At 43.2% G+C, this 17150-nt stretch overlaps 1 protein-coding gene across 5 annotated transcripts in view; it reads left to right on the forward strand.

Annotated features, from left to right (window-relative positions):
* Positions 1–698: 698 nt before the first annotated feature.
* Positions 699–17150, forward strand: part of LOC144474292 (uncharacterized) — an 85257-nt gene continuing 68805 nt past the window's right edge. For 2 of the 5 annotated variants that reach the window (XM_078189008.1, XM_078189009.1), the window contains exon 1: positions 702–2465. In XM_078189008.1, coding sequence (XP_078045134.1) covers positions 2383–2465 — 83 coding nt within the window. In that variant the 5' untranslated portion in view covers positions 702–2382. Of the gene's footprint in view, positions 2466–17150 lie in introns of all 5 variants that reach the window. The other 3 variants (XM_078189010.1, XM_078189011.1, XM_078189012.1) reach the window with 2 other exon arrangements.

Consider the following 17150-nt stretch of genomic DNA (forward strand, 5'->3'; position numbering starts at 1 on the left):
GGGATACAGCGAGGTCAGCCGTGCACGCGTTTGTTTGATCGTTACTTCCTTGATTAGAGAGCACGTCACAAAGTTAAGTACTTTTATTTTCGTAATAATCCGATTTTCCGTCTTTATTCCCGGTAGAAAGTACCGATGCCCCGGGTAATTGGCTGCTCCTAAACCGGCCCTGGGGCGAGCAAGATGGACGGAGAGAGAGAGACGCGCAGAAGAAAGATGGCGGATGGAGAGGCGACGCCGGTGACGGCGCGAAGCAGGAGGAAGAGGACAAAGAAGCGAGAGAGAGCGACGAGTGGAGGTTAGTGAAGGACGGAGGTAGACGGGGTGCTGGGCGATTCGTTAAGAGGGGCAGAGGAGAAAAGGGAGGATGAGGGGTAGACAGGGGAATAGAGAGAGACAGAGAGGGGAGCGGGAGGTAGACGAGAGAGACAGAGAGACAGGAGAGACCACGGACGAGAGGAGAAGCGATGAGACGAAGAGAGAGGGAGAGAGAGAGAACCGGCTCGACAGGGACGAGCGCGGCTCGGGAGTTCGGGTTAGCTCGTTCGACCCGTTATCCCTTCTCTCCCGGAGTCCCGAGTTCTCCCTACCTGTCCTTGCTTCGATTCGAACGAGTCCCTCCAACTCTCTCCCCTCCGGGGACGCACGAAAACTCCTCCCCACCATTCGGCGTACTTCACCGGCTGGCGGGCGACGATCGCGATTGCGAGCCGCCGCCGCCGCTTCTCCACCAAACCCGAGGTAGACTCGTTCCATTCCCCTACGCGGTGTTCCCCACCACCGCGGCAAACAGCGATGCTAGCCGGCGAGCCATCTACGCTCCCGCCACGGTGACGTCACTCCGAGTAGTGTAGTGCAGTGAGGAGGAGCGAAGTCGGCTCCATCCGCGTTACATGGCCCAAGTGAACGAAGCTAGTGCGTTTAAGGCGTACATATACAAGCGTGCATTGTAGCGAATCGAGTCGCCAATCACACACAGATATATACCCGTTTTAATTCGTTCGATTAATGCACGTTACGTGACAAGTATCGAGTAGTTACTCGATCGGCTGGTAAAAGGTATTCGAGAATCCGCGGCGACTCGCTTTCACCGAAACATGTATTGTATTCGACGTCGTTCACGATACCGTTCCGAAACGAGATGTAACGTACGAGGCGAGGTGAATTAATCGAGTGACATGTGAATTATAAAAGAAATTTTAAAAAAGTAAAGATCAATGGAAAGGAAGCAGTTACGCTGAGTGAGTACACACCGTAAATATAAGGAAATTAAAAGAAATAAAAAAAAAGGAAGGAATATAAAGTAGTGTCGTGCCCGCGGTTCTAAGAGGTTCGCGCGTTGAAAATTTAACCAAGGAAGAAAACGCCGATGGTTGGTTCTATCGTCCGGTAGATCGATTGTTTATTAGTGGGGTTTACCGGGAATAGTTCAGGCGGTTACCGTGACCTCCTTGTTCTTGGGTGTTCGGCGTGAACGAGGCTGTACGAAATATTACCGTATATAATTGACGCGAGTGTGATTATGCTCAACAAATATGCGTTGGGATGTATCGGCCGCCCGACCGCGTTGTGCTCGGTGTGCTTGGTGTGACGTGTGATTAGCCGCCTTTCTTCATACGCGATTCAGTGGTGTACGATGTGGTGTACGGCGACGGTCCTGATCTTTATAGCCGTTGTCATCAGTGGTGTCCACTATCAAGGCTTCTCCTCCTCCTTCTTCTCTTCGTCTCCGTCGTCGTCGTGGTTGTTGTTGTCGTCGACGTGCGTCGCGACGCAAAAATTTAATCGCGAGAGCCCCGTTGCCACCCTCTTCTATCGGCCGATCGTTCCACAGCGCTGCCCTGACGACAGCACTCGTCCTGCCTGGGGTCACTACCTTCCGGCTAGTGACTAATGTTAATCTGTTTGTTGCCAGTGATTAAATTGAGAGTGTCCGAAGTGGGAGGAAGCTCCTTCGTTCGTCGTGGTATACACGTAACGGTTCCTTCGTTTTCGTCGCGTGTGAGTCGCGAGCCCTGCCACGAGTTCCCCGTGAATCGGATAGGAGATCAATTCTGTGTCGATTCGGATTACCAATACGTCACGGATCTATTTGATTTCTGCTCGCGTGAAACAAAACGAAAATTGATATAAATATTGTATATATATATACATATATACACATATAAATATATATACGTATATATATCTAAATATTTAAAAAAAAGGTATACATATAGGGAAGAAGCAGGAGAGGCTTCTTCAGCCGACCCGCTGGCGGTATTGAATATCGGTGGTGTGGTGAGAGTGACGTGATTAGCGTCGGGCGAAGTTGTGTGTCGTTGTACAGTGCCGCCAAACGATACCACAACATCCGATCCCAAATGAAGAGTTCGGAGCAAAATGGTTAGAGAGACACGTCACCTGTGGGTTGGAAATCTGCCGGAAAACATCCGAGAGGATCGCATACGAGAACATTTCAAACGGTACGTATCCTTCTTAACTACGTTCCTATACCTTTTCTGTTCTTTTTGTTTTTCTTTTTATCGCATGCCTTTCAACGAAAGGCACCTTACGTAACTGTGCATGTGTGTGCCGCCGCGGGTACACCTCACATGCACACTTACGTGACCACACGTAACCGCACGCATGCTAATTATACAAGAAACATAGTAAAATTCGAAGCATGCCATTTGGCAACAATCGTGTACGAAGCGTATGTACACGGTTCTCTCTCCCCGTGTGTTTTCGTTTACAATGTATCGCATACCTGGGTCGCGTTTAATATAGAGGACACGGACCTTGAGAACCCCGAGATTTACGGTCCTTTCGATTCGCCGAAGTGTTTCCAATTTACCCGTAGGCCCATGAACCAAACGAAAGAATTGCCGGCGGCCTACCTCGCCTACCTTTTCTCGCATTTAAGAAAGCCGGGGGATAACTTCGCTATTGTTGCTGCAGTCTGGACGCACAGTCAACAATAATGTCCCCTAGAATTTTACGACTGCACGGTCGTGGGTTGCGGCAGTATCTGCCAGGGCTTTACTCCTCCGTCTGCTAGCCAATACAGAATGTAAAGTGCTCCGTGTTACTACGATGTTCCATGACCTGTAAATGAACGAGACGAAGAAGAGAGACAGTCGTTTGTTCGTTATTTACAAGCTGTTTGTTTATGTCTAGTATAGAAGGAGGGGGGAGGGGAACATTATCAGTTTCGTCGAAACCGGAATTCAGGAGCATGTAAGGTGTCTACCCGATGTTTTCGACTCCGTACGTAGACTGAGGATTCTGAACGCGTGTGTCCACACACCCACGCCTCGTACACACGCACGAAGAGAGAGACACGCATCTACACGCGTCCGCGAGCCAGCGCGTGTACAAACGTGCGATATACGGAGAGCCTTGGCTCTGTCTCTCCTCTCCTCGTAGCGTGAGCGCGCCGTCATTTGTTTTTTCCCCGAAGTAATAATAGCTGAGGACAGCCATTTTGAGAGCTCGCAGCGGCACGAAGTTATTGTTCGACAGTGGCGCTCAAACCGGGGATCCACGCGCCGGGGCACGCCTTAAGCACGCTTTGCGAAAGAAAGCTACGATTCTGACGATGACCTATGCTTATTTTATTAACGTTTTAGCTTGCGGTGTGCCCATTGCTACTTTAACGAAGTTGCAATTGTTGCCGAGTGTCTGGAAACAATTATGAGAGGAAATACTTTGTGAAAGTTAGGTTAGACGAAATTTACTAGTTTTCTAGTTTAATATTTATGTCTTGGAGCTCAATATTCGCCTTTTCTTGTGTTCGGTTGTTTAAAAACTGAATTTCGTTGTCTCAGGTTATGTAATGGTTTCTTATCGAGAAGTATTATACGCTTTCTGTATTTTTGGAATACTTAATGAACAACATTTGCGTGACTATGAGGTCATTTTTTTGCCGGTTAAACATATTTCGTACAAATATTGTATTGTAGGCACAAAATCGTACTTTTTGTAGCGTTTCTAGTTTTATTGTACGATATTTCAAGTTAAACCTGCGATGCTAAATCATTCAATCCACGGCATTGTGGAAACAATGATGCTGTGATTTACGTTAGGCGTATTCGCTCCTTTAATAATATGCAAGTATCTGAATGAATGAAGTAGACATATCGTATACAAAGGAGCGGCTCTAAAATGCATGTAGAATTGTTAAAGAGCAGAGATCGAAGTAGGAAAACAGAAGTGAAAACTAACGGTGACGTTGGCGAAGTGACTCTCAACTTGCGGATACTCATTTGACCGTTCGAGACAACAGACTATTCAGTCTTCGTTTTGTTATAATCCAAGATACATCGTACTTTTAGGCATTATTGTTTTTTTTCCGCGGACTTGATACATGATTATAAAAAACGTACTTACTATTATTTTTTTTGCCACTTCTCTACCGAACAATACAGTGCTACTGTTTTCAAGTATTTTCTATACTACATTTCCGCTTATATACATTTCTTTGTTCCTTCAAATTTCTTCCTGTATAACATTTTTGTAGCATTTGATTATTCTACACTAGTACGTTAGTGCTTCTAATTGACTGAACACGCTATATAGCGTAAATAGGGTATTTTATATAAAATTAGAACTTCTAATTCATGTTCGGATACGTTAGGTTAACTGCATTGATCAAACTGTACGATGAAATCACTAATTTCTTGTGAGGGTGGGCATTTTGTTTCTCAAGAAAAATGACCTTGCGATGTTTTCAGCAAGGACTCCCGTTTTCATTGTACTGTTAATTTTTCGCGTCAAAATGCACGCATGTTGGTGAATATTCACGTCACCAACGACGTTACATTTTACGTGCCAGCTGACGATACTAGGTTTGTACACTGGCTTCGGTCTTACGGTCGTCTACCGTGCGTTATAGCCTTAAAGGTTCGTCCTTAAAATGGCGGGTGGCGTCGTTACGCCGTTGACCTCTCGTTTCTCGAAACCGTCGGTACGCGGATCGTAATACTTCTTCCGACGTGTCTTCAAACTCTTTCCATTATATTCTCGTTTAAGAATAGTTCAGTGAACTTCCCAGTGACGCGTAATATTTCCCAAACACGTATATGCAAGCATTTCGCGTACCACATAACCTACAACGTCTCCTTCGAGTACAACGTGGCCGTCTTCTCGAGCATTATGTAAAGGTAATTACGGATTTAATTTGATTTTACGTGTACCAGCCGTACTGGAAGGTTTGCAGTCGTTGTCGTAACGATCGCTGAAGATAAAAAAATAAAGTTAGCGAAGTAGTGAGCGAACACAGAAGTGCAGGAAACAATAAATCGAAAATAAAGAATTCTGTCGCGTCTTGCATTTACCCTGCAGAGTCCGTAGCTCGGTTCGCAGGTCTGTTTTGAAACGCACAGCCGCTGTACTCTTCTGTGTACGGTACGTGCATCGTATTCTGGCATCGCGCGTTACACCCACTCGCTGAAACGTACATTTCTCCTGTGCAACCAGACACGCATAGAGCGCGACGTACTACCGAATTTCTCTGCTCGCAGTGTACACGAGAGAGAGAGAGAGAGAGAACCGTATCCATCGAGTGTGCACATGTATATATGTACACGCCTCTGTGCACAAGTAATATGCACACGTATCGCGTTCGCAATTTATGGTCACACGGAGATAAGAGTATACGCAGCTTTCGAGCACATAGAGACCGTGCCCGGCTCGTCGTGCACACGTATCACACACCTACGCTACGCGTTGACCAAAAACTCGTTTTTTATTTCTCTGTGTGACATAAATAAATACTCTGGGTAATAAATCTCGCAAAATGTTGTAGAACATGTGGTGGACAGTGTCGGCTTGGAAATTTTTCTGAGAAAAACTGGGAAGGACTTTTTCGGACCAGGCCAATATTTACAATTTCCGTGGGTGCGTGTGTGACCAGCACGTCCGTGTATTGACAGAATGCTTGAGAATTCAAACGTGTGAGAGCGCGCACGCGTACATATATGTGTGTGCGGCGGGTTGCCGGCGTATTTTGTTATATTGATCGCGCGTGGTCGACCACCTCCCCTTCTCCAGCCTCACTCTCTGCCCCATCTCTCTCCCCACCCCATACCCTACCGCGCCCCTGCACCCCATGCTCACCCCACCTTGCCGTTCTGCGCCTCCTCGTCCTCGTGTTCCACTCGACGTCACCCATCCGAAAACCTTCGACTCTTCGACAACCTCCAGTCACACGTATTTTCGTGTGTTGGTGCAGGCTACGATGATATACGAGCTGTCACAAATATGTATCCAAGTTACATAGCCCCTATGTGTTCGGGGACTCGACGGCTTCGTGTGTTCGCGTCGATGTGCTTCCTTATAGCGGCAATCGAATTCCTCGGTTCTGCAATCAAACGCGTCTTGACGCGTTCGCTGCCGAGCGAGCATTTCATTGCTTTTGTCTCAGGACTTGAAATTCTCTAGATCAGAATCACAGTTTCATGAGAAAATTCGCTGCCGGTCAGTATTGACCCAGTCGAAGTATTTAACAAAACAGTAAGAAGATACGCCTTATTCAGAAACGGTGCATTCTAAAATAGATATCTCGCCGGGTAAATAGAAATTATTCTCGAGGAATAGGTTCTAGCTATAGCCGGCTCTAGAGCCTGGGCTATAAGTGTTCGAATAACCTAACGCACCTTCGAATTGTTTTATTTTATTTATATATTCTAGATAGGTGACCTGGAAAGCATAGGACACTTCAATTATTTTAACAAATCGTTCTATTTTATGCTTTGCCGAGGAGTTCTCCAGTCTTTCTAGAATAAAGATTTGTAATTTCCACATCTGCATCTGAGATAATAATTTCGGCTGCCGCCGGCAGTTGCCTTTTAGCTGTAAACACTGTACCGCGGTAGTGCCGACGGCACTTATCCATCGTTTTGTGTATTAGATTGTTCAGAGCGTTCAGAGAACAAATTCTGGACAATCTGATGTTCGAACGATGTTTGAACTGTTCTTTACTTTTTGCTGGAAAATATTAATTGCGTTCCTCATTGATAGTTTGGAATGGCAATCAATAATGGCGTGATCGCCGGTGGACACGGAATTGCAACACACTTTTCCCCGATCAGCTTTCCCAGCGTAAAAGGGTTTCGAGATTCGGCAGACCGAGGTCCACCGAAGAACACCTGCTCGGAGAAAAAGCCGATACCGCCAAATTTCTTCATCCATCGACCCTGGTCTGAGGTACGGTATCTGGCAAGCGGCCGGCATTGCGTTTCAGATCGAAACGACTTCGTTGCCTTCTCCTTCGTGTCTCGCGGCAGCAGCGTGTCTCTCGGTTCTCGCGGTGTTGCCGCGTCCGCGCCGGTCGTTTACGCGTTGCTGGCTTGGCAACGCCGCATCTTTTGCCCTCTCACACAGCGAACACGACCGACTGAGTTGGCAGCTTGGTAAACGGACCACTCCGTGTACTTGCCTCGATCATCGTTCTGCGAACTCGCACATTAGTTGGTCGTCCGTTCTTCAGCCAGAGAAATCCGAACAGATAGTTTTTCGTTTCTCAGTGTTAGCGAAAAAGTCATACCGCTTTTCAGAAAGAAGGAGAAAGAGAGAGAGATCCATGGAATATCTAGTATAGCACAGGATTACGGTGTTCCGTACGTAAGGGAATATTGTGTTAACGACGTACAGTGATCCGTTGCTGGGTACGCCCTTCTTCGAATAGAAACAATGACATGTCGCAAAACAAAAAGCATTTCCGGAACAGTCTCTGTCGAAAGCAACGATTCGCCGTTGGTTCGGCACGTACGGCGAAATTTATCGCTTCAAATACGTCTGGAATATTTCCAGGCCGACTGATCGTTCTCCGCACGGGTCAAAACGAACCGTCCATCGCTGACTGTCGACTCGGATGGTTTATAATGCGTCGAGTGTGTATAATACTTATAGAATAATGCAGTCTATGCATGTCTCCGCATAATGCCAGGATATACGTGCGCCTGTATGCGCGAGAATACGTGCATAAACGTGGACGTGTAATCGGCGTATGCTCTCGGAGGGTTCTTGGCCGCGTAGAACACATGACTGACTTTCACCGACTAAGGCGCCGAGTTCGCAAGGGAGGTGGACAGCGTACAAGACGTTCCGAAAACATCGGATATCTGTGGCCTATAATTCCTATGCACTGCCCAGCTTTTAGAGCACTCTCTGGATCTCGTATCAAGATTAGTCGAGACTTTTCCCCTGCGAACTTAATTCGAGAAATTCAGCCAACACAATGCTACCGCAAATATAGGTTAAAGGGTAAATAAACCCTAGGGGTATCGCACCCAAGAGAAACAAACAAACAAAAGTATACGAAGATTACAAAGTAATACTAATAAGTATTCGGTTTTTATTTTAAAGCTATACCTATCGACTAGTGCTACATTTGTTAATATAAGATGGAGAAAATTTTAAAATATATATTTTGGGTTGAGCACCCCCTTTACAAAAATTATATGCGACAAGACTTCAATATTTTGGAGTTGTATAATATTGCAGCTTGGAGGAAGTTCGTAGCTGTTCTTACCTTTGGTTACCTAACATATTTGCCGTTTTTCATCGGACATTATTTTTTGCGCAGTTCATTCCTCTCGGTAATATATTCTAATCCATTTCTTTCTAGTATCACGACCTCCTGTACGGCGTAATGTATTGAAAACTATTCTCCGATCTGGAATTGAATTACAAAAATCTTCCTTGTATCATTCACCCTCGTGCGTGCCGTTCAGTAGTATAAAATCGAATGGGTCAAGTATACCGTTCAGTGACCCTGTTTAATAGTTGTTAAACGTGAGCGCCCCCATTTTTCTTTGAAGCACGCTGCATGCGCAAATAACGGGACGAAACGTTTTCAGTGTACCTGACATTTTCCTTGCAATTCTCTCCCACAAAAAAAATAAATGCATAACAAAGACTCGTCCTGAGATTTGTTATTCCGTCGTAGTGGTGTTAATAAATACGGTAACGGAAATAAATTAGATATAAGTTTCTAGAGAATTTCTTCTGTGTGCGTCGGAGCATGAACCTTTTCTTGAAAATTCTTTTTCAAGCGACCAGCGTTCCAATTTCTATATTAGGAAAAATATCCAATATGGCTGCCCCTCGGACGCTGGTCCCAGCATTCCAACGTCGCTCCATGTATTCCCAAACTCGTTTCGAAAAACGTTCAGAGTTCTCGAGTGCGTTCTATGGCGAACCTTCTAAATTTACAATTGACCTTCCGACGAACAAATAATCTCGAATATGTTGGAGCGACGGAGTTCACAAAAAATTATGCGTTTAGGGACATGTTCGTCGATCGAACCCCTTACTTTCAAAACACCTTGTGTGCACACTTCCGCGAGCACCTCGCTACGGTGTTTGTCTTCGACGAGTCCTGAACCTTGCGAGCCAACCCTAAAAATAACCTGGGCACCTCGAACACCCCAGTTGCTGAACTTCAACGTTCTCTCTCTCTCTCTCTCTCTCTCTCTCTCTCTCGCGCGCGCGCGTGCTCTCGCTCTTCGTTACAATGTGTAACGTTCGCGTTGTTTCGTATTAATAGAATGCTTTACAAACTTCTAGGTGCAGGAAACGCACGCGATAAGTCGCGCGAGCAAACTCGCCCCTGCCGCGCGCCTGATAAATGCCTGTCACGATGCCGGCCAATTCTTTCAGCCCTTTTCCGCGATTTTTTTTTCCCTGGTTACTCGTCCATCGCAACTTTTCGGTTCCACGAACGCCGATGGTTTTTGTTAGTCACGTACCCACGCCACGGAAACGTGCTCGAGTGACCCAGAGGGCTCGCGAGAAATTGTAGATCTGGAATCGATAGAGTTCGCAGGCGGCGTTGCCGGGTGGCGTGCTCCTCACCAGCCCCCGTGAGCCGGCAACGCCGCGCTCCCCTCGTTCTTGGGGCCAGCCGGAACGTACACGTTTTTGTAGATTTCAAGGCCTCTCCATTCGGATTAAAAAAATAATCCCTCCGCTGCCGGGCCCCTATATGCTGACTTAATTGTATCGCATTACGTGTTCGGAACGTTTGTTGCTTTCTGTCCTCCTTTCCCCCAGGATTCCTACTAATTTTTCATTCGTCTGTAGTTTCGCCTATCTGCGAGATCTACCTCAGATAATAATAATAATTTTCTAGGAACACGGGGGTATAATCGGTCCGGCGTGATTTCTGATAGAACTTCTTTCAGGACTGGTTTAGTTTCCCTATTATATTTGTAGGGTTATAGTTATAATTAGTGCGAAACCAACCGAGGCTGTATTCATTCATTTTCTATGAACGAGTCTTAATAACTCCAGCAACTTTAATACTGAACATACTGTGTTGTTCAAAATTACCCACCTCATATTTTATCTGTTAATATTGTTTTAATTAGAAAGACTCTCTCACAGGAAATAATTCAATAAATATCTGCATTCAAGCATGCATTACGATGAAAGTGGCGAAAAGACTACATGAATTCAGTCTTTTTATTCTTCTGATGAAACTCACGTAACTCGATTTTAGTGCTCGCTAGATTCATTGTTAATACATAGTTATATTATATTTAGTCTTGCTGTAATATTTATAATAATTATAACGAGACGAAATGTATCTACATTTGTCGCTATTTTTATTATAATGTATGATTTTTATTATAATGTAAAAGTACTATGAAGTACTTTTCTTAACTTATAAAATTTTCAAAAAAATGATCGAACCAGTCATTTTGATCAGTTTGTTAAGTTAGGTGTAAATTATATTCTATTGAGACCTCTTTTAACAATGTACATATATTTTAATCACTCGCCGAGACTGAGCAAGACTCGGATTCTTCTTTGGGCATTGTCAGTGACTGTCGACGACTACTAGCTCCCTAGTCGTTTCGGGTGGAAAATGAATGCGTAACGGAGCCACGAGGTTAATATATGAAGAAAGAACAAAGGAATCTTTCTCACCGTGTGTTCGGTTGATATTTTTCAAGCGTCGGAATAAGTAGAGCGGGGCTCCGTTTGAAACGCCTCGAGGGGCCTGGTAATCCGAGATCCGGAACCAGCCCGAGACATCCGGACTGGGGAAGGGCCCCGGGTTCTCTCAGGGACAAAGGGAATTGCCATAATAGATCGGTCAAATAACGACACCGTCGCCTTTCTCGCCGGCAAACCCGCGCTGTGCCGAACCGAACCGAGCCGAACCGAGGACTCGACTTTGTACTCTGGGGCACAGAAATATCGATGAATTCAACCGAACCGAACATCCTGACAATAAGTCACTTATTCGAACCGCGGACCTCTCCGCAAACCTCGCGCTATTTTGGTGAACGACCGTTTATGAGAGACGGCCGTACCGTGGATCCCCTTTTTTCAAATTTATTGCCAGTCATCAGACCTTCAGTTACCGCTGACAGTTTTCTCGGTACCAACTGCTGTAGCAGCATTGTCTATGAAGGAACTTAGTTTGCTGAAGAATTACATCTCGGTTTGGTAACTAAGTGGTTACACGACGGTTGTAATTTGTTTTAAGAATACTTTAATACGTAGGAAGTACTGCAATTCTGAAACATATTTGAAAGTATTAAAAATACTCACCAGTACCTTCTGAAAAAAAAAATCGTCACAACTGAGAAAAGCAATGGCAGAAAGAATAGAGCAGCGAAAATTTTTCACGAAACTAAATTCATTAGAGTTTAGAAAGACTTGTTAAGGCTACTTTGCAAAAATACAAAGCATTTTCATATTGAAAATTAGATATAGTGAGATCTAATTGAAGGTAACTGCAGAATGTATGGAAGAAACTGCAAGTAAAAGAATAGACCAGAGAAATTTGTTTTATGAACAAGTTATTTTATTCTATAAGCATATTTAATATACATATAAACCTACATACATACACAATACTTGAGTATTTTTGACATGCGTTGCTTTAGAAGAATTATGTCACTAATTAATTCCAGCGATTTTATAATATCTCATTGATATAAAAATAGAAACTGGTCATTCTGACCGACACGGTAGTACCAAAATACATACTTCGGTTTGGATGAAAGACGACAACATGGAGTGCCACGGCAGCTATCTCTCTCGATCTCCGATTCACAGATAAGTTTCTACGAATAAAAATGCCGCGCACCTGTATAAATACGCTCGGTATTTACTTCGGTGAAACATTTCTGGTCACCAATATCGGCCATCCTACCACTACGCTGGCCACGTAAAAACTCGGAAGAAGAATTCTTGTAATCGCGAGGATGAACAGATAAAACCTTTCTACACCGAGTTACATTGCGCAATAGGTCGCAATTCAACCCTGTTGGAAAACTGCCCTAGTTCCCCTATTTCCCCCTCGCAAACGCAAAATCGAGTATACCATCCAGAGCAGCCGTCAAGCATCGCCAAAGTAAATACACCTCCACAAGCAGACGAGTCCAGATTTTTGCCATAAATGTATAAAATCCGTAGTCCAACCGTAAGACCTTAACACTGGGTTTACCTGAGCTATGAAAATGCCAAGTTACGAGTTTCTTAATTTACGATGATTGACCGTCCGGAACAATCCCGCAGAATTACCGGTAACCCTAAAGAATCTTTAGTTTGTCTACAAACGTGTAAATAAATATTACAACAGGGTGTATAAAACTACAGGGTGAAAATGACCCAGTAATCATTGTCTCGTACCAAAGAACATTTTCTTTCATAAATTTGTATTGAACTTTTAGTATTTTTATATGGTGAGAATAATGAATAAGATTTGAATCCCTAAAATTTTATTTTGGGTCGCTCGTAATATCATAATGTTACTTATACTGAATAATAAAAGAGCTTCGTTCTATAGTTAGGACTGTAAAGATACTTTTATGAGGGTTTTATACGCTACACTTATTCCTTTGTCGAATATTATAATAAGAATCACTAAAGATGCACGTATCATTGTTACTTTTGCAAAGAGACATCAAATAACTGCCTTTAGTACACTAGTGTTAAACTTCGGCTTATCTGGGTTTAGAAACGTGGTGATGCATCGTTGCTAGGTAGAGTTACTTTATTTTTCTCGATTTGAACATCTAATTACAGTGAACAGCGATAGATACAGGATTCTGAATACAGGTCTGCAGCTTAGGCCAGTCCGATGAACAGGCAAGGCAAGGCAGGCAAAGGCAGCTCGACATGGTACACCGGTTCGCGGCGAGCCGGCAACGTCGCAAGCCGTCCGCTGAGAGCCGGCAACGCCGCGGCAGCTATTATGTAACACCCGGCAACGTCGCCGGGATACACAGAGGGGCGCCGGGAGTGAACGTCGGTGGGGAGAATAGGGGCGATGGGGAGAGTCGAAAGGTGGGCGGTCGGGATACCGGCGAAGGGAGTGAAGGGAGCGAGGGGATGGGGGCATTATATACGGTAGGGAGAAAACGGGCACATACACGCCAGGGTCCCCACCCTTCGGGTTGCTGCTGCGTCACACAAGGCATTGCAACCCCTTGTCTATATAGCCTTACACACGATCGTCTACAGGGTGTCCGCGGAAATTCCGACCGCGCTTGTCGTACTACGGACTGAGAATCTCTTGGATTAAGTCGTAGAAAAGTATATTTTTTGTGGGCTTATTGTTTGTTGATCATTTGAGAGTGCTCTAGGCAAGATTTCGTCTCAATTTGGTGGACTGTTCACGCTTCGAAGATGTTTCGGGGATATTTCTTATGGTATTAGTGGAGTTTTAGAAGGCTAGACGCGAGGTAGCTGAAGCATATTCTTCTTACGGTATAAGATGTTTGATGGAAATTATGCACTATTCTAGAGGAGGTTTTGTTGCAATTTTGTAGAATATTGTTGTTTCGAAGACCACGGGTGAGTGGTCCTTTCTTAAAGTCGATCATTGAGTTTGTCTTTCTAGGGTTGGTTGTTAGCAACTGTCTTTTCGACAATATTATCTTTATACTTAAAGAACGAATGAAATATTGGAAGACTAGGCACGAAGTAGTCAAAATATATCCTTTTTCTAGTTTGAAATACTCATTGAAATTCTAGTAGTACTCTAAAGAGAATTTTATTTTAATTTCGTAATATTTTGGATTTTTAAAGAAGTATCTCAAGTATTAAGTCCATTTTATGATCAATGGGTAAATTGGTTTTTCTAGGATGATCTTAGGAAATTCTTTTCCAAAGACAGTTATATTATTCCTCGACAGAGAATTTTTCCAGGTATGGAATTCAAAAATGTGATTTTTTTCTCAGCTCACGAGTGTATTGAAACTTAGTTATTGCCTTAACTTTGGTTTTAGTTTTGTAGAATATTAGATATTTAAAGTATAATTTCAAAAACTGATTGATTCTTTTAATAGATGGTGAATTGATTTTGTAGATTTAGTGACTTGCTTACAATTCTATGTATTTCAAAAATTACAATAATAAGTCACCTTTTAAAGAATTTCTACCCTTACGCAGTGTTATGTACTAGCGAATCACAGGATTTATCCATAAAAATCTAATTGTATTCCAACGGAGACTTGGTCAATCGATCGCAACCTACTTTCGATCACGGATACGGCTGATCAATAATTAATAATTAATGGCGAAGCGTCGGATCGGAAGGGACGTTTCCAGAACGGTTCTCAGGGCAGCGCCGTTGTGAAACATCCGGTATATTACAATATCGGAGGCAATAGACACCAGCGATGCCTGATAACGAAATTTTCTCTCGTTATTCTTTCCACTCGTAGCTCGTTGGACTTTAAACTCTCTCGGCAGGTTATCTCCTTCCAGATTGCATTGATCCCATCGTTGCTGGTGCGTTGATATCGTGTATCTAGGGAAAAATGGGAATTCGGAGAAATCCTCGGACGGAGACCGTGGTAAAAGTGGGGTTTCGCTGCGGCGAGAAAACGTATGTGGACACGGATCGCGGCGGAACGGAATAAAAATCGTTTAATGGGTCATTTACGATGCACGCGCGTTAGTTACGTCACTATTCTAATCAGAAGCCTTTCTAGGACAGAGAAAATCGCGTGTGCCGTCGCTTGTTTCGAAAGACCATCGTTTTGTGCTGATTTCAGTGTACCACGAAACAAATTTTGTTCAATCTCCACCAAAACTAATCTTTCTTCAGCGTTCATCAATTGCGAATTTCATTCGATCTACACTAAATAAGAATTCGTTTTCAGATAATTACTGAACGAATTGTTTCTTAATATGTACTATTGTTTTTTGATATGAACATTCAAAATCGTTGCTCAATGTGAACGAAACAATTGTTGCTTACTGTGAACCAAAGAAGAATTGTTCTTTAATGTGAACCAAAGAAAAATTGTTTTTCAATGCGGGCCAAAGAAAAATTGTTCTTCAACACGTATTGAATAACGAATTATGCTTCAATATTCCCTAAATAAGGGTTTTATTCGATGGTATGGCATTTAAAAATTTGTCTGCAATGTTTACCAAATAGATATGTACATCTGGAGATTGTTCGTAAGAATAAAGGCAATCTGTTGCAACAGAAAAAAGATGAACAAGTCTCAACGATATCGATTCCACTATTCCCAGCGTGATAAAATCATCAATGAGGGAAAAGTATTCGTATATGGACAATCCTGTATGTTAACACTTAGCTCTTGCGTCTTACAATCGTTGCATAATACTTTCGTTCTGCATAAAATCTGCCAGTTAATCACCTGTGATTTCTCAGATATTTATTGCTATCGTTAACAGTTCGAATACGTTGCATACGTAACGCAGGTTACGTTTGCTATCTAGATACATGAATGAATTATTTTAGATCACGTTATTTAATTTAGGAGTGGACGTTTTTCGATCCTGCCGATGTCTGGACAATGATAAATTGACCTCTGGCAATACCGGCAATGCGAATACGATCACCATTGAATGTAGAAAGTTTAGTAGGAGAGAGAAAAAAATTTTGGATTGAAACGTGAAACGTTATACATACTTTATAAAACGATCTGTATTATTGATAACGCATTGGGTAATTAATAACAATCGTCCAAATTCCCAAGATATCAAAGTATTTTATTAATTGTACCGAAACCAGTTTAATTCTTTATAATATTTAATTTTATATTGGTTCAATTACCTATAATATTTAATTTTTCATTGGTTTAACTCGTTATAATTTGTAACTTGTTATTGACTTAATCCTTTTATATTATAAAAATCTTAGGAACGTTCATTTCTTTCAAATATATTAGAATAAAAACGAATCTCGAAATCTAGTTAAAAATCAGCGTCACCGTCGAAACCAAGACAACTATCGTTTAATCAGGCGTCACCCTAATTTGCAACCTTTCTATTATTACAACGAAAGGTGTCGTCTGCGGCTTTTCGTCTATTTTACCTTGGCAAAGCGACGATTATAGCTAAGCAGGGGGAACGTCGATATCTCGCCGCATGCATTTTATACTTTGGAAAGTTCTTTGCATAATCGGCCTATGTAAATAAAAGATTCTGGGCTGTAGCAGAACAAACTACCAGCGGAGAAAGCGTGCAAATACGTGGGAAACGACTGCGACAAATCCTTCGGCCGCTATCACGCAGTAGATAACGATGCTAGTAGACACGCAGTTGTTGAAAAATATTTGACCGTCTGGAATCGCAGTCTGCGGAAAGAGAACCTTCCAACTTCACGGTTGTTGACTTATTATTATCGTTGACTTATCATCATCATCATCATCTCACGTATCATCGTCGATGACTTATCATTCGCCGATTCTTCAAAATTCTTCAAAATTGTTTGGAAAAACCGCGATCATTGTTCGGCTACCAATTGGCCAAATATTTACATAGAGTCACGCGTTTCTGCCAGTCGTTGAACAGTCATCGAACGAATCCATTAACCACTCCAGGTTGTCGCAAAACAGCACGTTCCACGTAGCGGCTGCTAATTACATAATTATCATTATCTAATCTCGAGCGTTTATTTACCAGGAGCGTAAGAAAATGCCGGTTGCGTAACCCTGAATGGGGTTTCCCGGAACGATTAACAATTTCATATGGTCTTCACTTTTCTCGAGGTACACACCGTGTGCTCGTTCTGCGAATGGTGCTCGCCGAAGACCGCGCGCGTTCTGTGCATGCGAGGCCGAGTGTCGCCGATTGAAAAAGCGAGCGTTATTTTTCGTTACATTGACGCGGCACTTTGACCGATAGATTAGCGGGATCGATAAGAGCATCGTCGAGCGGGAATG

Source organism: Augochlora pura, chromosome 8 (genome assembly GCF_028453695.1).
Source record: "Augochlora pura isolate Apur16 chromosome 8, APUR_v2.2.1, whole genome shotgun sequence".
NCBI classification, from domain to species: Eukaryota; Metazoa; Arthropoda; class Insecta; order Hymenoptera; family Halictidae; genus Augochlora; species Augochlora pura.